The 24,069-nt window shown below is 38.4% G+C and overlaps 2 protein-coding genes across 3 annotated transcripts; both read right to left on the bottom strand.

Moving 5' to 3' along the window:
• Positions 1-938: 938 nt before the first annotated feature.
• Positions 939-7,648, bottom strand: morf4l1 (mortality factor 4 like 1). Of its 2 annotated transcripts, none has more exons than XM_049575257.1 (12): positions 7,524-7,648; positions 6,314-6,360; positions 6,136-6,203; positions 5,956-6,042; positions 5,542-5,619; positions 5,383-5,408; positions 5,058-5,164; positions 4,153-4,254; positions 3,953-4,041; positions 3,633-3,805; positions 1,513-1,597; positions 939-1,429 (listed from the first exon to the last, which is right to left on the bottom strand). In XM_049575257.1, the coding sequence occupies exons 1-12, from the start codon at positions 7,561-7,563 to the stop codon at positions 1,345-1,347; spliced, it is 987 nt and encodes a 328-aa protein (XP_049431214.1). In that variant the 5' UTR covers positions 7,564-7,648; the 3' UTR covers positions 939-1,344. The 2 variants fall into 2 exon arrangements, with proteins under 2 accessions (XP_049431214.1, XP_049431215.1); XM_049575258.1 differs by having other exon boundaries at positions 5,058-5,149.
• Positions 7,649-9,053: 1,405 nt separating this feature from the next.
• pias1b (protein inhibitor of activated STAT, 1b) lies at positions 9,054-22,327 on the bottom strand. Its single transcript, XM_049574831.1, has 14 exons — positions 22,299-22,327; positions 19,963-20,395; positions 19,676-19,760; positions 19,414-19,461; positions 18,537-18,627; positions 18,299-18,433; positions 18,093-18,198; positions 17,534-17,607; positions 16,878-17,038; positions 16,336-16,469; positions 16,070-16,247; positions 14,773-14,912; positions 11,078-11,115; positions 9,054-10,980 (listed from the first exon to the last, which is right to left on the bottom strand). The coding sequence occupies exons 1-14, from the start codon at positions 22,320-22,322 to the stop codon at positions 10,642-10,644; spliced, it is 1,986 nt and encodes a 661-aa protein (XP_049430788.1). The 5' UTR covers positions 22,323-22,327; the 3' UTR covers positions 9,054-10,641.
• Between the last annotated feature and the right edge of the window lie 1,742 nt (positions 22,328-24,069).

Here is a 24,069-nt window from a genome sequence, read left to right as displayed (position 1 = left end):
GGAGAATCTAACTGAGCTAACAATGTGTAGCATCTCCATACTGACTGAAGTTAAATCATCATGCTCAATCTAAGCAGCCAACTAACGTTAGCTCAAGTGGGCAGCCAACAACCCTGTTTTGTATGTCAAAAAACTTTCAATAAAATGAACTGCTTGACACCCAGACTGGGCATTTAATTGAGACGGGTGTTTATTAGTCAAAATGTGTCGCCACACCCGGCTAGTAAAGGGGACTGGGCGCTTAATTGGGACTAGGCTTTGAATTGTTTTAAAACTGTGTATTTTGTGCCTTAAGGGTACGAGGGGTCTCCGAGAGATTTTAACTATTTTTTTTGGATACAAAGTTCAGTCTTTCAATTGAGTAATTCAGTCAATTTTAATTTAGTCAGAACACTACTTGGAAATAAAAAATAGCAAACAAAAACGCTACTAATTTAATAGTTACTGTTGTACTTCTGTCCAATTATTAATTTTATTTGGCATTTATTAACTTTCGCACTTTGTGATTTGAACAAATTTCTAAAGGTTTGAAGACTGAATGAATGCTTCATTGTTTCAACAATCTTTTAAGTGTCTGACTAGATTTTAAATATTTAATGAGTATTTATTGAAATACAACATTTTAACTCCATTGGCCTTTTCAGTTGTTTTTCATGTTCAATTACATTTAATGCAACAATAAGCATACAATAAAACAGTGGCTCAAATTGGTATCAGCTCCTCTTTAAGTGATATAAAATGACCGCAGAATATGTGCAACCTTAATTACTGTGTGCATAGTTTCAGTGATAGTTTAAATAATTTACTGTTTCTTAAGGTATAAACAACACATAGCCCATCTGGCATCTGTACTCTTGACTATATCCACTCTGATGCATTTTTTGATGAAGCATTTTCACACACAAGAGATAAGAACATTTAAGACAATAAAACTGAGAAACTGAGAATGAGACTTTTATTAGAAAATGATGACAGCCTACAAGACAAATTTAGCCAGCATCTGAACCAAGACAGGAAACAAAAACAAAAAAATCATGATGAAATTCCTTTCGAAAAGATCTTGGTAAAACACCGGACGAAACAAGTGTCATAGAAACTAAAAAGTGGTACTCAAAAACATACCAATACAGGAAGAGCATACTCAGCAGCTTTCCACATGAAAGAAAATGAATTTGTCCAGGGATTAGTGTGACATCTTGCTCCGAGTCTTCCTTAATAAAATCAACAGATCTCGCACAATCCATTCTCTGTGGGCTTTTTGTGAAATCACATCCTTTCGACAGGTAAGAATGTCGTCTCCGCACTTCAACACACAAAGGCTTCAGATCCTACAATAAAAAAACCTTAAACTGCCTTGCGGTGGTACTCGGGAGGGGCAACTTCATAGTCGCTTGCATTGAAGAGCGACGCAGAGTTCTTTACAAGGTACCTGGAATGGAGCAACACTTGACTCATTTCTGCTGCAGATGAATCAATAGGAGCATTATTAATTAGAGTTTGGCCAATACTCACTTGAGGAAGTCTTGTAGATAACTGAGCAGCAGTGCAAGGCTCTTCTCATCCAGGGGAGTGTACGCCAGCATAGCTCCGATTCTCACTTTGAAAACCAAACAAAGACAGAATTTTATACACCACGTGGCCTCTAACCTTTTTTTTATAATAACTAATAAAGCTTCAATAATTCCACTTTACTGATCCTCAAGGAGGTAATTCAAGTGATTGAAACAGCACAGAGCACAGGTCACAGTGTCAAATACAGATGACTACTAGTGTGTACAAAAAGGCAGTTAAAAGAAAGAGCAGTTTTATTTCTAATATCTGTGTGTAGTTCTAGTTGATGCGACGTAAAAGAGTATTTTATTTCCTTACATACAAAAGAAAAATCTAATACTTAAATGCTTGAATTGAACCAACTGATTTTCAGTTTTAAATGTTTACAACAAACTTATGAATTTCTAAATATCAGATTTTTAAAAGGAAAACTCAAAAGTGAAAGACTGATATTTGCCACGTGTCTAAGGAGGCACATAAGACGTCTGTTTGCAGATTTGGGGCCGTATTTTAACAATCTATAACGCACGGTCCAAACTAATTCTCACTCTGACCTCATCATATATTGACGTTTGCTCATGGACTTTCTACATCCACATACGACATGCAGGGTACTCTGGGTGCGTTGGTTGTTGACGTTCTGGGACACTGCGTCAAGTTCTGTCTGTTACATGCATTGTTTTCTTTCAATATACTTGGGCTGCAACTAACGATTATTTTCATTGCCGACTAATCTGTTGATTATTTCTTCAATTAGTTGACTAATCATTTATCGAAAAATGTGTTTAAATGTTGAAAAATGTAGGTCTGTCTCTCCCAAACCCCCAAATTATGTCATCTAATGTCTTGTTTCGTACTCACGCCAAAGGGTTTTAGTTCACCATCATGGGAGAGTGTGTAAAGCTGCCAATATTTGAACGCAAGAAGCTGCAATAAGAGTATTTTGGGGTACTTTGATAGTACTTTTCTATGAAAAACGACTCAAACCGATAAGTACTACTAAAATAGTCACCGAATTTTTTTCCCTACAATATACACTTATGTTTTCACAGGAAATGTACCGTTTACATACAGTCTCTTTCAAAATAAATGCACTATGTCAGTACAGCAATGCAAATTGATGTTTTTTTTCCTTCAACAACAAACACACATGGTTGGGTTTAGGAAAAAAGAACATTCTACAACAGTCTACACATGTGATCCTGCCTATGTAGGCGCAACTTACTATCAGAACAATGCACTCTTTAAACAGCAGGACTATTCTCTTCTTTTCTGACTTCAGATCAGGTTTTTGTTGGTCAGTGGTGCAGTCGCTTTCTGCTGCCTCAAAATAGCAATAAGCCAACAATGCACCTGACCACACCTCATTTTAAGACCTACACACCCATGGACACACAGATGGGTGCAAGGACTTAAACAATGTGGGCGCTGGCCTTAAAAATGACAACTGTGTTGGTCACATAGTAGCAACAACTGGTGTGCTGTGTGTAAGAAAGAGCCTATGTTGTTTTATGCTAACAATATAGCAGCTACAGTTCAGTGTTAACATTTTTAAAAGCTTGGACACAAACATGTTCAGTCTTTTGTTTTTGTAGAGGAGGAGCAACACTTTGGGGTTGCTTTTCTTATTACTGCTGTAGCCTGACCTATACTTGAGGCAGATACCGATATTGATGTTTGAGAGTTTTATCTATAATGACATGAAGAGCCAAAGTGAAACTGCTAATAACTAAAAATCCAGCCTTGGAAAAAAAGCCTTCTCAATAGTATGTTGTGTGGCTCGCTTCATGTGTTTAGATAAGAAGGTACTCTTTCAAAAAACACTGATATTGTTGTATAATATTTCTGATTTTTAGCTGCCTTTAGTGTATATAATTTCCCATAAGGCCCAGACCTCCGTGGGCTAGTGTGGCTCAACCAAAGAGGTGAATCCACAGGTGATTTCTACCTCATTTTTGCTCATTGTACTTTATGACTGACTACCTTCACAGTCAGACTCATAAATATTTTTTAAGTCCCAGTGCATTAAAGCCGTCTCCACTGTAATAAACAAGACAGTAATGTTGCACTGGTGTTTTTACCGAAGAGTCTGAGTAGGTGAGGAGCGCCGTAGATCTGAGACATAGATGTATCTGGGTGGTTGGCCAGGATGTCTGCGTACTGCGGCCTCTCAAATTTGTAGAGAAGTTGTGTCCCCAGCATGACATTGAAATATTCGCGGATACCAGCAACCACCTCGTTCACAGCAAACTCCCTGAGCAGTGGAGAAAAAACGAGTTATATCTCTATGACACACAGAGCAAACAAGCAAGTCATGTTTTTGCACTGGACAACAACAGCTTAGTAAGTGTGAGGAAGCAACATGACAGAGAAAATGACAAGCAACAATATGTATTTTTACTTGCTGTCTGAGTTTCCTCTTGATTTCTTGTAGTTTGCATAATCTTCAAGGACTGCATCGACGTTCTTTTTGGCAGGTAGGTGGAAAAGCTGAAGACGTAAAACAAAAGGACCAAGAGAAACACGCAGATAAATAACTCTGGAAATGTTCTAATGTATTGTTGAATAAAATGCTGTGAAAAAAACTCTGAGGTTACGGACTTGTTTTTGCCTTGTAATGAGGTCCCAGTCATCCACAAGCCATGGTTTCAGCTCCTCTGGGATTTTTACTTTAACCTCCACTCGATTTATGAAGGTCTCCTCCTGAGTAGACAGAAACAGATTTAAAAAAGGAGCCTTGAGAGGAAGCGTTTAAACATGTTTACACAGTTAATGTCACTCAAACCTTTCATAAATCTCAGTGTTTTCCTCATACAGCTGTAACTACAGAGTAGCGCTGATGGGAGGGCTTTGAAGCTATGAATGTTTCCATCACTGCCATGGTAATCGATGTCAAAATCAGTATTCCAAGGCTCCATTTTTCTATACCATCACCCCAAAAATTCCAAATAGTCCATAAATTATCAACACCAATTATCATTTATTCTCATACAAGGACATTTAAACTTAATGATAGCCCTTGTTTTATGACAATGCCAATTTGATGATCCACGACAGGCCTACGCTAGCAAGATGTTGAAAAAGTTAAGCGTCTGTAGTAGTTTCAAAATTTATAAGTATGACCCACAAAAAGTTGTGTCAGTATCAGGCAAGCCAAAGAAAACCGGCAAATAACCTGAGAACTGTAGCAGCTTAGCCGTCGTACAAAGTATTTTCTTCTTTAGATATTATGGCTGATGTTACTCTGACCTGCATGCTAACAATGTGGTTAAGTGTCACATTTTTTCAGGTGCAACGACTGAAAACGGAAGTCTTATGAAAATGCCGCCTCCCCAAGCTTTGATTGGGCGCAAATATTTCTCAGTGGCGCAACAAAACTGGAGTTCAGGACAGCCCTGCTGCTGAGGATTTAACTTATTTCTCGGTGGTATCATTTGACATTAAACTAATAATTAAAGAAACCACCAACCAGAAAAATAATTGCTAAAACAGATTCATGAACTTACACTCTCAACTGTTGGATCAACTCGTGCCCTCTTCTTCCGTGGAGGGTGGGTCGGGTCTCCTCCTGAACTAGTTCCTTCTCCTGCACCAGGAGCTGCATGATCGGAAACTTACTTTACTGTTATTTCACTCATAATAGGAATAAATGCCAAAGTTAATGTGACACCCTGCTATGACTGTAATTATACTCTGATTGTTTGGACTATTCACAGCTTCTGTTGTAACAATAGTGGTAACACACTTGTGCAAACACCTGCTAACTGATATTTTGAAGAACATGCATTCACACAGTGTAAATTATGCAAATATGCAACATGATATACTTACTCTTTTGTTTGTTCTTTTTGGTTTTCCTACAAAAGAAAAAAAAATAGAGGTGTTATAATAATAATAAAAACATCATTAACAGGTATCACACCTCTGAAACAGTTTGGCAGCAGATATCACAGCAGATGACAGGTAGAGTAACTGATGACTTCAACTCACACATCGTTTTTCTGTGGTGCAACAGGTATCTTCTTATTCGGCGCAGCACCCCTCATTCTTCCCTCTACATAATGGTCTCTGAATAAAGAAAAAAATGTTAATTTACTTGACGTAATTCATATTAGAGTCAGTCTGTTTTCAGGAGATTTCAGGATGCAGACAGCAGTGGGTTTATTTAACCTGTATATTTTTGTCAAACTTCTTCTGTATTTTTTTGTTTCAGTAGTGCTGTCAATGTCTTTTCTGAATATCAGAATATTAAGTACCATGTTCACCATGCAGACAGACATTTTCTACTAAAATTACATGAAATTTTGTCCTAATTTGCTCTCTATGGACCTTAGTCATAAAAAAAATTCATGGTAGTGGTCTTGGTAAAAGCTAAAGTTAGTAAAAACAAGAGTATGGACTCACTGATTGGCCCTCTGAAGCTCTTTCTGTTTCTGCAGATTACTGTCCACATACTTAAGCACCCTGCTTTCAGGAACCCATTCGTCCCAGCTGGAAGATAAAACACCAAGAAAGAAATTAAGCACATGGGAAATCTTTACCGTACAAATCTTAAAGACTTGACTTATATGAACCAAAACTTACTTCTTATTCCAACCACTGTAATGAATAAAGTATTTGATTTGCTTGTCCTTGATGTTTATCTTAACACACTGCAAAGAGAGACATAAATCATGGTCATGTTTAAATGTTGAAATGTACACATCAGAGACACAGAGGAGGATCACGTGATCAGACAAACAGACTACCTAAGGCATCCTACCTTAGCTTCGTAGAGCAATGGCCCATGAAAACACAGCACTCTTTCACCTGAACACAGTGTTGGGCAATTAAAATCAGCATGAGAGTGGTCCAAATAAAACACAATGAAACTGTAGAGCTGACTAAACTACTTGAAAACACACAAGAACAATAATAACACCTTAAATATTTTTGAACATCTTGCATACACAGCCAGATACAATGGCAGGGAACAATTACATTACATCCAAGTTTATTAATGGGTATTAGCCACACTCAGGGGGACTCAGATCAGATTAAATGAACTTGAGTCAGACAAATAGGCTGTACAGCTTTTGTTGACAATGCTAAAAAAATGTGGAATATTCTTCCAAAAAAAAAAAACTGTAAGAGATGGAGAACATTTTTAAACAACAGCTGAAATCCTACTGATTTAATCTGGCTTTTATTTATCATTTATTTAATTATATTATAATTTATTTATCATTATCTGCCTTTTTATTGTCTAACCTTGTAGTCCATTTTGTTTTGGTGATGCATCTTTATTTGTGAAGTACTTTGAGCTGCATCCTTTGTATGAAAAGTGCTCTAAAAATGAAGTTTCTATATTATTATTTTAAGAAAGTAACTTGGTACTGTCTACTGAATTCACACAGCTCTAGAAACATGATTAACACTGTTTATACAATGAATGAAAATGATTAATGAATAAACAAACTCTGTGATATGACAACTGATTACTGAAAAAATGAACTCATAATTTATTTATTTTTATTACTTGAGAAAAGTTGATTTGCCACACCAAAAAAGACCACTGAAGTACTTTCAATACACGATGCACTTGGTATATATAATTTAGAGAGCTGTAGAAAATCCTACATGTCAACAGCAGTCTGTGCTAACAATCGGTGGGCGGTGAAATCAATGAGAAGCTAACATCACTGCATGAATGAAGCGAATGCTTCTTCATAGCTACTAACAATATCGCTGCAATTCAAACCCTAGACTTTCACAGCATAATACTACTAACGCTACACTGTGCTGTGAGGAGAAATACTAAGGATATAACCAACGTGGCGAATAAAAATCATGAAGATTTGTTTTGTGCAACAACAATGAAGGCTAACAACGCTAGCAGTGTTAAGGCTAGCTACCATTTCGGACCTTTCCGGCGGCTCCAGCGCTGCACGACACAACAAATTTATCAGAAATTAAAACAGATAGTTTTTTACCTTCTTGAAATTTAGGCTTCGGGTCCTGTTTCGGCGCCATTCACGGATTAAACTAACAAAATATGGGAAAAATTGCTAGCTCCCATTCCAGTCTGAAACGGCGCCGCTCTCTAAAAACGTCATAATCAAACGTGATGGCGTCATAATCCCGCGACCAAAGATGCGCCTCAAAATGACATGACCGCCTAAATGCTTGCAAAGTGAAAAATAACTGTCTTTTTAAATATGAAATATTTAACGCCTTATTTCAGTCGTTGTCTTTCATAACTTTTAATTAGTGGTATATTTTAATAAAGAAGTGACTTCCTCCAAACTATAAGCCTTGAAACCGTTAAAATGAACAGATACATTAAAGTCTGATGAATTCAAATAAAAAAAGCTGTTCAGGTTTTTCATCATTTTTTTAACTATTGTTTCAGGTGGTTTAAATGCCTTCTCAAAACCTTCATTCATTACCAGGAATGTGATGCAGAAATGAAATATATCTCTATGTTTTTAATGTCATTTTAATTACCTAAAATCAGAAGTATATAGTAAGTGTAATTTTTCTCTAATTGGAGGATGCAAAGTCCTCCTCAAAGGTAACCACATTTTTCAGAAACATGGTAGGATATAATTTCCTCAATACCTTGCACTGGTAATTGTGCTGATGTACAGTATGAGGAGCAGCGTATACTCCATGCTTTTTTTTTAATGAATTGCTTTGTACATGTGTACAAACTTTATGATAGTTCTGTCACAGTGTGATATTGGAAAAAAAAGACAACTTGCCTGATTAACTAATATGTGGCAGACCACATATAGTATATTTTGAAACAAGCCGCGGGCCACGATTGGCCCTTGGGCCAGACTTTGGACATGTCTGATGTATAGTTTATAGCTTATAGATTAGGGCCCACTTGGTCATGTAAAAACTGCAAACCAAGCTTACTGTTACACACAAAGAGTTAAACGCTAAAGGCCTCAGTTGAGTTCCTCCAATTTATACACCTCTCTGTCTGTATAGACCCTGATGGCTGCGTTCCATTTAGGTGTGCCAGTGTTTGGCTTACTGACACACTTAAATAAATCAGAGCCATCTATTTGTTATACCTGTGCTTTTCCTGCTGTGGAAACTCAAAATGTGCGCTGTAATTACGATTTAGGGCAATCTGTCATGGAGCTGATTAAATTTGCTTTTGAAGGATCAATAAATTCAAGTTGAAATAATATAAAAGGTTATTATTATTATTATTATTATTATTATTTTTTTTTACAATTAATGACTACAGTATTTCCTTCTGTCTATAATAATACATAAATAATTCAGTTTTACAGTGAAACAGAGAAGCCTTTTAAAAATGTTCTTTTTGCTATTCCATGTCAGTCAGTGCTCTCTGGTGGACAAACTATGTATTAGTCTGGCATTAGCGTTAGCATTTCCTTACAACAAAAGTCTTGTCTTTTGCTGAACAAACTGAATCAGAGTGCACACTGTGACACAAGAACACATGCAGCTGAATCAGGACTGTCCTTAGAACAACTCCAAAGTTAGTACTTTCTTATATCTGTTTAATTCTTACAAATATCAAACAGCACAGTAGACCTTGTAGCGGTTCAAAATGATCAAAGCCTCTATTGAGTTATTGACATCATCTGATAGTAAAACAAACAGAAAATGTTACAATGCATGTCAAGCAACTATGACATCTTTAAATAGCATTAATTATATAATTACAAAAGAAATATCACATACAATGACAGCAATGCATATCCACGAATCAAACAAATGCTGAAAATATATATGATAATAAATAATCCTAATCGTAAGCACAAGTCAAGAAAAATAGAGGGTGGGGGATGAGTCCATAATAACTTCAATGATTTTAACTTCTGGGCCAAAATGCATGTTGTGATACACTCAAAGACTAAGCTATCACAGTTGTCTCGTAGGCTGTTGCAAATACACTTAACGACAAAAAAAGATAATGCATCCTGTGGCCTCACAGGAACAGCACAGCACTCACACAGGTGAGCTTTCAGGTAATTTGCAGAGACATGCAAAGCTGAAAACTACTCTTGAAGTGTTTGCCGCAACTGTGAACGCTTCACTGCTCCACACAGCCTTTATGTAAAGAAGCAAGTGCTAAAATCAAACATAAAGACATTATGAAATGTCAAATTAAAGAATTACCTCAAGTGGACGAGACACTTGCTCTGTCTTGAAACATGTCGACCGGCCGCTTCCACTTAAGTGTAAAATGCAAAATAAAATTATAAGAAAATACACAACAAGAAGGCTGCTTGCTGGACTAGTGCCACTCATTCACACACTGAAAAAGCCTGGTCTTACAATACAGACTTACTCCCAATTCATATGTATTTTAGGTACAGTCTAAACTATACACTATTGTTCATAGTTGATTGACTGAAACAGGTGAAGAGAGTGCAGAGTAATGACAACAGAAGGATCTAGCGTTTGCTTCTGCAATTCTAGTGGCAACAGTTCCTAGAGGCATAAGGAATGCTTCTTTAAAAAAACAGCATACATCCAACATAACTTACATCATAAATAAATCCTTAAAAATATTATGACCACAGCATGAATGTCTTACAGAAAAATCTACAGTGATGGCAAAAATGGCCAGATCTTTCTGCTGTCAAAACGTGTTTGACAGAAATGATGCCATTTAGAAAATAAAGAAAGTGTTACACATTTTCCTGTTTTGCTGTGACTTGCCTTTTGTACATCTATAACAATGCCCATTTTCTTTATATTCTAAATATCATGTTACATAAGGTGTCACCTCATTGGGCTCTGTGCACATAACATTATACTGAAATAATGCCATTGACATGGAATATCGAAACAAAACCGTAAAAACCAGGTACAAAAGGTACAATATAATCAAAGGACCACATGAAGAGGTGTGAAAAAGTCTTCAGTATTCACAGAAAAATATCAACTGAAGTAACTCACCGGACAAGAAGCGTCCTAAGTTTATATACACATGATAAGTAAAATTGAAAATAGATTTTCCTCTCTGTACATAGCACTGTATTCTTTCATCTTCCTCTTCCTTATTTACAAAGAACTGTTCTCGAGGTCTCCCTTGTCTTTCAGTTCTGTGTGTGGATCTTAGTCAAGAGAGATAACGTCAGATATGGAGCCGTAAATGGCTGCCGCCGCCGCAGCTTCCACCGAGGACCTCGACAATCCTGAGATGGTGTGGCTGTCCCTGTCTCTGTCACGCTCTCTGTCTTTGTCGCGGTCCCGCAGACTGCTGGAAGACACCAAACTACTGGTGCTGCCACTGTTGCTGCCTCCGTTGGTGGCTGCCAGCGTGCTGCTCCCTGGGGTGCCCGGCTGCTCCCGTAACATCTGAGGGGAGCCATAGGGCAGGAAACGGTTGAGGAGCAGGTCGTGGTCCTCTGAGGCTGACGCTGACGCTGCAGCAGCCATCACCATGTTGTAGCGCTAATAGTACAGAAAAGAATGACCATTAACACAAAAACCAAACATAAACACACTGTGATATGATGTTGATTATGTTCAGCTGTTTGAACAAACATACCTGATTGTCGCCTTGGAGGAAGGAGAAGAAATTTAGATCTGTAAGAAAAGGAAGAAGACTCCATTTACTTCATTCTGGATATAAACTACCAATATTTACAGTTACATACCAATTTAATAAGAAACAAACATCCATATTGAAAGATAGATTCACTTGTTAAAACCTGTATTGGCTTATGTATACATGTGAAGAGACGGACGGGTTGCTGTAATCATTCCTACTGCCCACATTGGCTATGAAGTGATCCCTTCCTTTGGAGTCTGGTCCTCTGACCAACACAGGCAGCAGTTTGAGCGGCAGCACTGATTACAGATGTATTCACATGGGACTAGTATTACCTAGGGACCTCTTGTAATTTAGAAATAAGCACCCATGTCTGTGTTTTATGTGTCTCATTTGCCTGGATGAGCAAAATCTGTACTTTACCTGAATTTACTGTCATTATCTCCATCTCTCATTGCTGACACTATACAGCAGCACCACTGGCGGTTATGTACAGTGTTAACCTCCTTTTTTTCTTTAAAATTTAGGTTAAACAAACAGAACACTGTCACATGTTGTTGATCTCATGAGCTTGCTTCTTTTACAAAAGGGTCTTCATGCCGAGTAGCGAGATGAGCCTCCTGCACCCAAAATGCTGTCAATACTGTCATTCATAATTGCCAACGCAGCCGTTGTAATTCATGACCAAAAAACAGGCAGAAATGAGGCACGAAGGAAACAAAGAAAAACTAAATACGACCCCAAATCACAGAGATGCTGATTCTCAGTGGACTAAAATCATAAAACAACCACTGTGTTTGGGGAAGTATGTTAGGTTAAGTGTTGGACTGCCACAATTTGCGTCAAAACTCGCACTCCTTCATAACTCTGAACATACAGACATGATCTACATATTCTTTAATTTAGTGCAACTAACACTTTCACTTGCACTCCAATGTCTGTAACTAATATGCATTCATAAAACCGCTTGGAAATCACAGAGAAAAGAGATGCTCCTTATGACTCCAGTGCTCGCCTGAGAATACTTACATTTTTTTTCAACATCAAAGTAATAGCTATCTGTACATCAATGGGGACAATACAAACAGGAACACCTAATACCTAATTCAGTATACTTTTAATGGTGCCAATTTGCCAAAATATTAGAAAATATAGACTTAAAGAGGAGCCTAATTATCCCAGAATTAAAGTAAGACAAATAATAACTAGAGAATACAATTTCTGAGGAGTTTGCAGGGGAGTGCTGCATGCTGAAAAGCTGATGCTTCACTGCAAAGCTGGCTTTAAACGTCTAATAATACCATTAATGTATTAATGATGTGGAATATTTCAAGGTTTCTTGAAAAGCTAATGCTACACTGAATTGCTAGTTTTGATGTCTAATAGTAAGGTTTAGTGTTAGGAATAGTTGGAAAAGTAGAAGTAGGTCTAATTAGTATTAATGAAATAGAAAATTTGATGATGCCAATATGTGGAATATTTGAAGGTTTTTAAGAAGCTGACGCAAGTTGCTGGCTTAAATGTGTGAGAATGGGTGAATTGGTAAGAATGGGCTTAATTAGTATGAATATCAATGAAAAGCTGAATGATACTCATTGTGTGGAATGTTTTAAGGGTTGTTGAAAAGCTGACGCTACACTGTAAGGCTGCCTTAAATGTGTAAAACTGTGAAGTAATTAGAGTAGTTGGAAGAGTGGTAAGGGGTTCAATTAGTATGAATGTCATCAAAAAGTTAAATAATAACCATTATACATGAAAAATGTGAAATATTTAATATTCTTTGAAAAGCTGACGGTAAACTGAAAGTCTTAAGCAGGTTAAAAAACTGGTACGTTCTGCTGTCCTCCACAGATTTCTAGTGCTGCTCAACATTGAATTCAATGGAAACAGTAAGTGGAGTTGCTTTCACTTTCAGGTTGACTGTGCCAAATGTGTAAGTCTGATTGCTTCCATATCAACGTTGTTTGAAAGAGCACAGGTTTTACTCCATTTTCACCAAAAATGATGTATGTTGAGTGAAAATTGTGGGTGTGACAGCAAGTTAGTGTTTTAGAAGCGCTTGACACTCTGACAGTTGAGTCCCACACTATATAGCCTCACAAAGGCTAACCGCAGTAACTACAATTTTGGTCGAAACCGGGTTTTGACTTTAATTAAACCTTGGATGTCTGTTTTATGTTGCGACACAATTTCCTGGTTCAATCTTGTTCTGTTCTTGAGAAAACGGGGTAAAAATTGCAGTCACTACAAAATTCAGCCAAAACCCAGGCAAACCGCAGTAAATGTAGCTACTGCACTCTGCTTTGGGTGGACCAAGAAAAAACGTCACAGTTAAGTGTATTATAGTGAATCGTATTTGTGATGCCAATGACAAAATAACTGATTTTAATCTGTGATGAAGAGGATGTCAGGTAATCTTAATTTAAGTCAAACCTGATGAAGTGATTATTACAACATAATGATACTTGAGGGCTGCTAAATATTTTTAAAACAGACATCTATAAATTAACAAACATAAATTGAATCTAGTAAGAGATTAAAACAGTTTTCCTAATACTGAAAAAGATAAGACACTAAAACTGTAGTTTCTGCACTTTGCCTTTGCATTACCTATACAGCTGCTGAGGGTAATACAAAGACAGAGTGCAGTTACTACAGCTACTTAATAAGTGTATTCCTATTTTTCTACCTACAACACATTTGGCTGAACAGTCAAAAAACACTGAAGCCATTTTTCTCAGTTCAGTGTTAGCGTACTTACTGCAGTTTGCCTTTGTAGGGCAATATAGCTCTGAACATTACGTCCAAAACAAACCAATGTAAAAACCTGAAAAGGGCATTTTTAAGTATGAATATTTCAAGATGTTTGAATGGGATTTGAAAGCTGAATACAAGCCAGAATGTACACCCCACATGGAACATTTTAAAGTCTGAATGGAGTTTCTACATGACTGTATGAACGAGGAGTTGAAAATGAATGTAAAAGCATAAATTTGTGTCAAGTTTGAACACACAGTCCATTTATTTGAATGGGGAAAATGAGCCTCATTAAGATGAATATTTTGATGTTTGCATGAAGTTTCTATGTTGAAAAATGTGGAAGGAGTAGCGTGCCAAAAAAGTGGGCGGAATAATAAGAATACAGAATTTTTTGCTGTAGAACAACATAGGTTGTGAATGCTTGCAGACCTCACACGCAATACTAATAAGAGTCACAGGAAGTTAGTGGGATGCAAGTGTCTCACACTGACACTGAAAAGTCGAGCTTAAAGAGATTGGGCACATTATCCACAGTCGTGTTTCCATGCCAACACTCATCTTAAGCTAATACGAGGCTTTAGCGGACTGAGTTAATTGAATCAAGTGGGTGTCTTCCTCCTGACAGTCACGTGATCGGGTTTACTGCTGAGGTTTTGTCCCAGCAACAAGTCAGGGCATGTCCCTTCACCACGTCTCAGGAAGTAAACACAAAGCCTGTAACTATGAAAGATCCCCAAATGATTCAGCAGACTCGGACTGCTGAGGCATCATGTCAGCTTTAGCCGAGGACAAGCTTTAGAAGACATATTGCTCCACAGCCAGTATGAACAGAAGAAATGATAACTGTGGTCAATAACCTTTTCAACATAGATACAGGCGTGAGTATTGTATTAGTCTCTGAATCTATCCTTTAAGACAAGTGACAAGTGTACCTGGCAGGTCGCTAGCTGTGTGATGATAGTAGCGATAGTCCTGGATAAGAGGAGGAGGCGGAGGAATGTAGCTGGTCTCCACCGGGGGCATGCTGGGAGCTCTGCTCACAGGTGAGGCCTGGCTGTGTAGGTTCAGTACTCTGAGGGGAAACAACACCACATCAGGTTAGGCAACATCCACACACAGACACCACAGTTTAAGCACAGTTTCAGAAATAATCTCCCTCAATACCAAAGGCTCGGACATACTTTCCACAGTGAATGTCCGCGGATAGCTGCAGTCACGCGGACACGCACGCTGTGATAGTCATAGTAAAACTGAAAGTCCATGTCAGTCCCTGGCAGTGAATGAGAAGGTCGGGAGGTGAGCTTATCTACTGCCAACGCTGGGTGAAAGTGAAACTAAGAAGCTGCTTTTGGGTCTGGAGTGAAATCTGTCAAATATCCAACTTAAAACTTCCCCATGGTACAGCGGCTGCACCTGGCTTGACTGCAGTGTTTTGGACTGGACCAGTGTGGAAAAAGAGATTGGAAGATGCACAGTTGCCGTGGTTGCTATCCTTAATAGGCAGTCACAAAAACTGAGCTGCATCCTGATGTCTGCATAGGGGTCTGTACGGGCCCTTGCAGACATGGGTGGATGATGACATTCACGTCACACAGACCAAAGTGGGCTCTTGCTGAAACACAAGAAACCGTGAACTGGCCTTAACATGCCTGTGCGTATCACGTGAGCATGAGCGTATTGGTGTAAACAGGAAGCAGGTTGTCTACTCTGTAGTTGGTTGCCTAGTTGCAGATGAAAACTATGAAGGAAGAATGACAACAGTGAAATGTAGGGCCAGAGATTTATTTTCTTTGAACTGTTACTACAAGCCACATGAGTATAAAGCTGTCAAGGTGCTGGAAAACGAATTGGAAATCATTGCAAAGCAAATACAGTAGACTGACAAGACCCAATCAGAAGGCCAATATGGATGTCTACCTTATTGTTTTCAAAAGTCTCTGTTTCTGTACACCCACTTGAAAACGCAACGCCGGAGTTTTCAAACTAAAATAGATTCAAACTAAAATAGATTCAGCAGCATTTCAGGTCTCTGTTTCAAAGGCTACAATTTGCAAGTCTCTTACAAGTAGTGTAAATGCTAGGCGGAAACATAGCAATAGTGTTTTAAATGAAGTTAGTGTGGACACAGCCTTAGAGACAAAAGAAGTAACATGACAGAGCTGAGCACAGAGATCCTAAATACATCTGTTTATGATGCTCTCACTTCCTGTTTGTGGTTTAGAGACTCACCCCTTGTTTGGAGGTGGAGAGACAGGTGACAGCGAGGGACAGGGCCTTTTAGGAGGCGGCTCATCGTCTAGCTCGTCCTCTGAGGAGCTATCCAGTGTCAGGTCAATCACATCAACTTTCTTGTTGTTGTCGTTAGACGATCCCCGTTTCTGCTCGTGTGTGTCTGTCCGAGACGAATCTACAGAAGGAGCAGTTAGCTCACACTTTGCTCACAAATCACAATGAATGAGTACACTCAAAGAATCTTAAGTGTGCCAGATACATACCGCTGTCTACGCCATTGTACGACGCAGACACTTCCTGCACCTCTTTCTTCGACCTCATAGGGGCCCAGTTTCCATCTTCTTTGAACTGGATTTCATCACAGTCAGAACAGCTATTCAAGATTTCCATGAACAACCTGTGAAAGCATCATGACATTTCAATACAGTTTGGCAACTTTGCAACCAGAATTACATACACTTTAGTACTTGAGTGTATTTGCACTTTTTAATGATGCAATTCCTATCTAGGCGCTCAGACCAAACAGAACTTCTAAAAAAATCAAGACGTGGGGCTGCTTTGGTGTCGTCTTCAGGCACAAATGAGACAATGAAATATGAAGCAGGAACTAAGGCAATAGGTTCATGAGTTTGAAGACTTATCAGACACCTCGGAGTGTTTTATAATGCCACGAAGACAGATCTTCTCTCGGAAGCTTTGACAGCAGCAATTATTCTATCCTTCATCTCAGCTACCACCAGGTAAATTACCTCATTATCCAGCGTGACAATAATGTGTGTAGGAATGTGTGACGTGTTGTGCTCACCCGTCTATAATGAGGTGCTCATACGGTGCCTTCTTATCACAGACTGGACACACCCAGGTTGGCTTTTTTTCATTCATTTGGATGTAAAGTGTAGCATCGAAGCACTGGAGGTGAGAGCAGGTCATCGATCGACAAGGGATTGTCAGCCTCATCTTCCCCAGCTTTAAAAGAAAAACAGCAAAATAAATGTCACCTCAGAACTGCATCAAACACCAGTTTGTTTTATAACGACGGATTTGTTGTAGCAACTGTGCTCTAATGAAGTGTACGGTATATGGAGAAATACCTTTTGTCTGTCTGGTGATTTAAAAATTCACTGTGTAATTAGAATCGTGTGTTACTTTATTGTTGACCCATTAATAGGCTAATAAACTGGTTTAACTGGTTCTACGTGTATTCTCCAGGTTACTATGTATACTTCTCACAACTAGCTACTATACAGTAACCAGTAGTGGAAGAGGTATTGAGATTCTTTATCTATGTAAAAGAAGAAAACCTTTGTTAAAAAATGCTCTGTTTCAAGTGTAAGTCCTGAATTCAAAATAATACTTAGGTGAAAGTAGTATAATCAGAAAAACTGAGTTAATATACTCCATCACCAACAATAACAATACACACACTACTTTTTAAAATGAACATGATATTGGAGTATTTACAGGACACAGGAGAGAGACTCGTAGACTGGTGGTGGCGATCTCACTCTCTGGATCAGCTGTTAATTTCTCTTTGACTGCAAGAAAAAAAAACAAAAACACAAAAATTAAATACAAGAATTATGACTGTTGAATCAAAGTGTGTAATATGTTCATTTGTTAAACAGGATCCCAAACTCCCCCAGAAATAATTCTTGGTCAGTACACACAGATACAACAGTGTAAAGAGAAACGTCAGACTTGTATAACTTGACATAATACGGTAAAACCAATATATAAATATACCATAGAGGAAAATGTTTTATGTGTATGCAAGAACTGTTGTGGAACAAGCAAACTAACTTTTCCAGGAAATCTTTTGGGAACTTTGCAGAACTTAGTTCCTTTTTTTAGAGTCCTTAGTTTATTTCCCAGGACTTTCAATTTGTTGTGACTGTGGTCAAACAGGCCACAGAAAATGCACAGGAGTTACTATATGAAAGAAGTTATTTTTTGTTATTCCTACTCCCTAACAGATGTAGTATCTACACATGTTCTTACTAAAAATAAAGAGGCAACTTACTCAGAGCTCTCGAGTGGTCAGGGTTCCTAATTCCTTTGGCCCGTAGTCTTTGCAACAACACTGCAGACGACTGCTGTCTTACCAGATAAACAGCCATGGAGAAACTCTGACAAAGTGAGCAAAAACAAGTTACACTGAGATGACGTATATCCTCTTTAATGAGTAGTGAGAAATTGGTTCATTAAGCTTAGCCTGGATCTTCTTACCCTCCCAATTTCTGAAGTCCATGACACCACAATTGTGTTGGGGACTGTGGTGGACAGTCGGACTAGAGAGGTTATGTTGATGGGGCGACTGGGCCTTTTTGGTTCAACTCCATTTTTGGTTGGAGGAAGATATCCCTGCAGACAAAACATCAAACATCAGTGACCTCAATTCTCAGTAACTCGTGTTGTGATACACAGATATTGTGACGAGATAGACTGATAAACTGTCTGGACTCACCGGGAGATTACACGGTTTGCCGTTCACCTTCACACACAGATTAGGGGGGAAATGATCCTCCTGGGGACAGCTTGTCTCTGATAAACAAAATCTGAAAATAAAGAAGGCGCATTACGTAAGCGGTGAGACCTAATGTTGAGGGACAAATCTCAAAAAGCAATTTGTTTCTGTAAAGTTGCCACTTTCACAAAAAAGGTTGGCTTGCTTGCTTATTTTACCATTTCAGTTGTGTCAAGTACAGCCACCTCCATCTATGATATAGGAGAGCACCTCTTAAAGGATGGCATTCATCCATACAGTGAGTATTTAATTCTGCAACTAAGAAGAATGTCAGTTTTCTTTATGTCATTTGGTATTTCTTCGCAAGTAAAACAATGCCAACAAAGTGTCTGTTTAGTTTGATTATTTTATGTATGGTCTTAAAGCAAGTTAAGGGACACAGTTGCTTGCCTGTAAATTATCATAAACTATACTCTTGGAGTTTAACTGCAAGCAAATTTTTAAGTGTGTGGGTGCAAATGACACCAATGCTTTGAATCAAGTTTTTGCCAATACAGCACTTTGCCTGTATTGTTCAGTATTATTATAATAAAAATATTATTTATCTGTTCTCATTGTAACTAATCTAGATTCCTGTCTTTGTCATAATCATCACTAATAACTCTACCTTAATAAATAACTTAAGTTAAAGTTTAATATTGGGTGAAGGTCTTATGTCTGAATCTGAAAGTCAGACTGAAACCTTAAAAAGAGAGACTGAAATTACAATATGTACACAGGTGACATGGCTACTACTGGTCAAAACACAGACCCACTACTCACTATTTCTTGGTTAATAGAGAAAGTTATGCTCTTAAGAAAAGTATGTTTGACATACCTTAATTGGACTTGAACAGCAAAGTCACATTTGGTCCCAGATATGTCCCTAAAGAATAAAACAAGAAGTCATTTCAGGCTGGTCAACACAATTTAATAACAACAACTTAATAACAAATTATTCGTACTGCCTGCTGTGTTAGGACAATACCTGCTTTCTGAATCATGTAAACAGTACAAAGAAAATGGTTTGGTAGTTACAATGCTCTCACAGTATTATTTCTTCTCCCCTCTCATCTCTTACCAAAAAGTTTCTCACTTACATGGAGCTGCTGATCTGTTGAACTTGCTGTGGTGTTAATGCAAAAGCATAACATGCTTCCTGGAACCGCTGACTGTTGTCTGAGGCTACAGGAAAAAAAAGACACCAGGAACAGAACATGATAGTCAGAGAGGGAACCTATAGAAGTCACAAGGCACTAATCAACTCATACTGAACTTTAACTGAGTCATGGTTCAGGTATCCGTGGTCACAATACTTCATCAGTATGTAGAAGAGGAAGAAGTGTCATCACTTCACACAGAGCTGAGCAGGTAGCGATGAACTCACCCAGGCTGGTTGGCTTAATGAGCTCATCCAGAACGTCGTAGAATGGCAATCTCTGGAGCTTGACATCTGGGTGTACAGGGTGCAGGGCAGAGGGGAGGTGAGGCAGACTTAGCTCATGCTTAGGCCCAAGTAAAGAAACAGGCAGCAGAGGCGATGGGGAGCCGTGGCTGTCAAATCCCAGCTGGGCAAGGCTAGCAGGCAGGCTAGAGGCAGAATGAACACCGGGCAGAGCCAGGTCCACTGGCGAAACCATTTTGGTTGGGAAGCGCCGTCTGTAGAGCTCTTTGATCTTCATCTGCACTGCAGGACTGCAACCGGCCTTGAGTAGGTGGAGAGCTTTGGTCAAAAGTTCGTGTTTGCGCCCGTGCTTATTCCGTCCTGCATATCCCAACAACACTTGGAGCTCCGAAACTCGAAGGCTCATTACCATTTGCTGGTAGGAAATAAAGAGTGGGGAGAATGAGCTATTATTCTCTGAAAAACATAACTTCCTATTCTGATGTAAAGAAACAGGTTTCTTTTAATTTAAAACATTACAAAAGCGTGCCTGACTTTCTTCTGTACGTCATTAAAATCCTTTACTAGGTTGCAAGTCGCCCACACCCATAATATTTAATTTTTGAGACATGCTTGGAGCAGGAAGATTAATATAATTTCCTTGGCCTTCGTCCGGCTTGTATCTCAATGAAAGATTAACATCAAGAGCTTCATCATACAGTATATTCAACAAACACAGTCACTCTGAGATGACTTTGGCAGAGATGGCCTTTTGGCGAGAAGTAACAACAGCACATGTCTTATAATCAAACAGCTTTTCAAAGCTTTCATCCATAAAGCATCGCCACATGCTGCAAGTGATAATACAGGGTGTGGACTCAATAACATGAGTGTCTGTACTAAATAATGAAATTCAATATCTCAGAGAACTTTTCTTGAGACAGTGTCAGAGAGGTGTTAATTCAATTTCTGAGAAAGTGATTTGCGATGTTCTATTAGAGTACATTACACTGTGCAGTGATCCTGTTATTTTGTTGTTGGAGAATGTCAAAATAATAGAAGCATCTAATAACATAGTACAATCGAATGACACTGTTTTTTCATTCTCAGCAAAGTACAGTGTAATGCAGTCTGATAAAGCAACATCACAAACCTTATAAATGAACAAAGCCTTGGATCAACATCTCTGTGACACAAAGGCAATAAAAACAACACATTTTAATCCCAACAAAAGCAGCGTTTCTGCTGCATTATGTTACATCATACTGCACATGTACTCATGCCCTTCTGTCCACCTAATGTATGCTAATCTCTTATGAATAACTAATGAAACATTTAATGTTTGCAGTAAAAAGACGACCAGCAAATAGGAAGTGCAAATGTAACTGGCAATCCGCTTTATTAGTTTCTATAAACATCCTGATGACACTTGATATCTGGCCTGTTATTAAAATGTAGTGTCACATACCAAGTGATACATTTAGATGTAGTTAATAAATGAGCTAAACTTTGATGAGCATATGTAAAGTGGCTTTTGCACTGTGTAAAATACAGCTCATAGGATGAGACAAAGTAGGAGTGTCAACAGTGCAGAGATTTGTTTAGGAAGTGAGCAGATCAATATAAAAGCGTTTCACAAAGAGTGTTTTCTGTCAATTAATAATTAATTACCAACATTAAGAGAGCAGAAGGTGGGGAGGAGACAGCGTAGAGTTAGCATAAACTAGCTAACAGCGCCTGTATGATGCCGGTATAATCTGCCTTCAAGAAAACCTAATGTTGCAATATTTACTTTATGTCATGTGTTTGAACAACAATCGCCAACATGAGTTACATTACAATAAACCACACTGTGGATAGTGAATATATTTCGTGGACAACCGTCACATCAAATCAGAAATAACGCTAATGGAAGCTAAACTGCGCTTGTCTTCCAGGGAATAGACAGAGCCCAATTTCAAACAGACATTGCGGTCCGCCCGGTGAACTACTGGTAATGTCAGGTGGCTAACACTACAGTGCCGTTAGGAATTGAACGTTGACATGAATATGGTTTTCATAGGTCACTAAAAGCGATATCTGGCCTTATCTGTAGGTGAGCCGCACAGCAGAGGCAGCCTAACGGAACGTCGGCAACAATAACAAAGCTAATGCTAGCGAGCTAGCCAGCCAGCTAACAGTTAGTCTGGCCTCCACTGCTCTGCTGTTTTGGTATTAAATGCTTTGATAACACATTCATCGGGTCACTACTGCCAAGTAACAATGGTGCTAAGGTCTGAAATTCAAATCTCACTGTGTGAAACGTCTATTTGTCAAGCTAATGTAGGGACTCGCTTTACCTTCAGTTCCGCACTCTCCGCCATCTTGTTACATTAGGTGCGCATGCGCAACAGCCATCCTCAAGGGACAGAGCAGATTCAAAATTGTGTCGTCTCTTCGCTGGAGGCAGCAGGGGGCGCTGCAGCAACACAGAAAACTACACAATGGAAGTCAAGGGTGCTTTACTAGTACTACCTAGTGCCTACCACTGAAACAGCATTTAATTTATTTGAGGAATTTGTTCTGTTCATATAAAAATACACAAAAATAAAACTGAGTGGTTAAGTAGACAGGAAAGAGGGACTAATTATCCAGGGCCAGGAATGAGTCCTAAAACCTGGCAATGAGTTAGCATTTTGCCACACACATTTCCTTCGTGTCAAAGTCGATAGGTTTTTTGAATGGGTATTTGGTTAGATGCCTGAAATCAGGTCTGTAGTTAACACAAGCTTAAGAGACTTTCACATTTTGTCCTACGACTTAAAATACGTCAGTAAATATCGCACTCATGAACTTTGAAGCTTCTACTTGTCTTAAAAATGGCGGTTGCTAACAAGTCGCTAAGTTAGGCTAAAGAATGTCATCATGCTGAGCCATGCAGAACATGGCTTTACATTCTTGTTATGGTGGTGGCTTTAGGTCATGCGACCTTAGTGTAGTTTAGCGTTAGCTTTTTACTAATGGCGATTACATTTAGGCTTCAGTAATCATAAAATTGGAGTTCATTTTTAAAGAGATTATCTTGCTGAACAAAATGTGTAAATGTTTGTTTGCCACTGAGTTTATTTTTGGCAATAATCCAAAAATCCAATGGAAAAATCCCATAGGCTGTTTGATGAGGGAACCAGTGTAATGCTAACTTCTGCATCGGCCTATAGTACGTAAACATAAAGATTATCCCTGGAGGGGAGCCCTCGAGAAGTCTACAATGAAAAGTCTGGTTTTGTTTGCAATTCTTTATTTTGAGGTAGATAGCGCTCTAACTAAATTAAAATTAGGTGAATAAATCGGTTGAAAGATCAAACTTTGTGTAAAAAATTGTGCAAGTTGTCTGAGGCCCCTCTCACCCCTTTAGGGCACAAAATATTTTAGTCCGCCCTGCACAAGGATTTGTGTCTAAATGCAGCAAATGAGTGACTGCTTCCCTGCTGAAGCACAAACATTTTAATCATGTCTTTCTCCAAGACTGGCAACTCAGGTACCAAAAAAGAAAAAGAAGAATTTGTGAATAAATAGGTGAATAAATAAATAAATGAAACAGAGGAGACTCGTTTCGCATAGGGCCCAGAATTTGCTACGCCCCTGTAGGTAGGCTCCAGATTAAAAAATTATGTGTGTGTTTTTAAATGTGGTTATATTCTATCTTATCTCGAGCTGTAACGATTAATCGCTAAGGCCTATTTGATGAGTTGATTGACAGAAAATGAATGGCCAAATATTTTGAGAACCAGTTAATCATTTACATAATTTACCAAGCACAAATTGCAAATATTTACTGGTTCACTAACGTGAGTATTATATCTTTCTCTGTTTTATATAACTGAATATTAAATACAGGTTATTTGCGTTTTGGGGTTGTTGATGCGAAAAAAACTACAACTTATAGATGTCATCTCAGGATCTGGGAACTCTGACATTCTCTCGTCTAAACAATCTCTCAATTAATCAGATAAATATTAATCAATATAATCATTGGTTGTATTTTTTCGCTTGGTACTGCCTGATTTAAGGTGTTTTCTTGTGGATATTTTCTTTTTTTTCTGCGCCAATCAAACGTCTATCATTTGCCTC

The sequence above is a fragment of the Epinephelus fuscoguttatus genome, linkage group LG4, assembly GCF_011397635.1.
Source record: "Epinephelus fuscoguttatus linkage group LG4, E.fuscoguttatus.final_Chr_v1".
Lineage (NCBI taxonomy): Eukaryota > Metazoa > Chordata > Actinopteri > Perciformes > Serranidae > Epinephelus > Epinephelus fuscoguttatus.
Note: the sequence above shows the minus strand (reverse complement) of the source record. Positions and strands in the feature narration are given on the sequence as shown.

What these genes read in the sequence shown, in the direction of transcription:
- pias1b (XM_049574831.1), bottom strand. Translation starts at nt 22,322, where the DNA reads ATGGCGGAGAGTGCGGAACTGAAG. An exon ending in GGACTTCAGAAATTGGGAGG is followed by an intron (nt 18,199 to 18,298) that starts GTAAGAAGATCC and finishes TCACTTTGTCAG; the next exon opens with AGTTTCTCCATGGCTGTTTA. An exon ending in GAGCACCTCATTATAGACGG is followed by an intron (nt 16,470 to 16,877) that starts GTGAGCACAACA and finishes ATGCTTTCACAG; the next exon opens with GTTGTTCATGGAAATCTTGA.
- morf4l1 (XM_049575257.1), bottom strand. Translation starts at nt 7,563, where the DNA reads ATGGCGCCGAAACAGGACCCGAAGCCTAAATTTCAAGAAG. An exon ending in GAGCTTCAGAGGGCCAATCA is followed by an intron (nt 5,620 to 5,955) that starts GTGAGTCCATAC and finishes TTCTTTATTCAG; the next exon opens with AGACCATTATGTAGAGGGAA. An exon ending in TCATTACAAGGCAAAAACAA is followed by an intron (nt 4,042 to 4,152) that starts GTCCGTAACCTC and finishes TTACGTCTTCAG; the next exon opens with CTTTTCCACCTACCTGCCAA.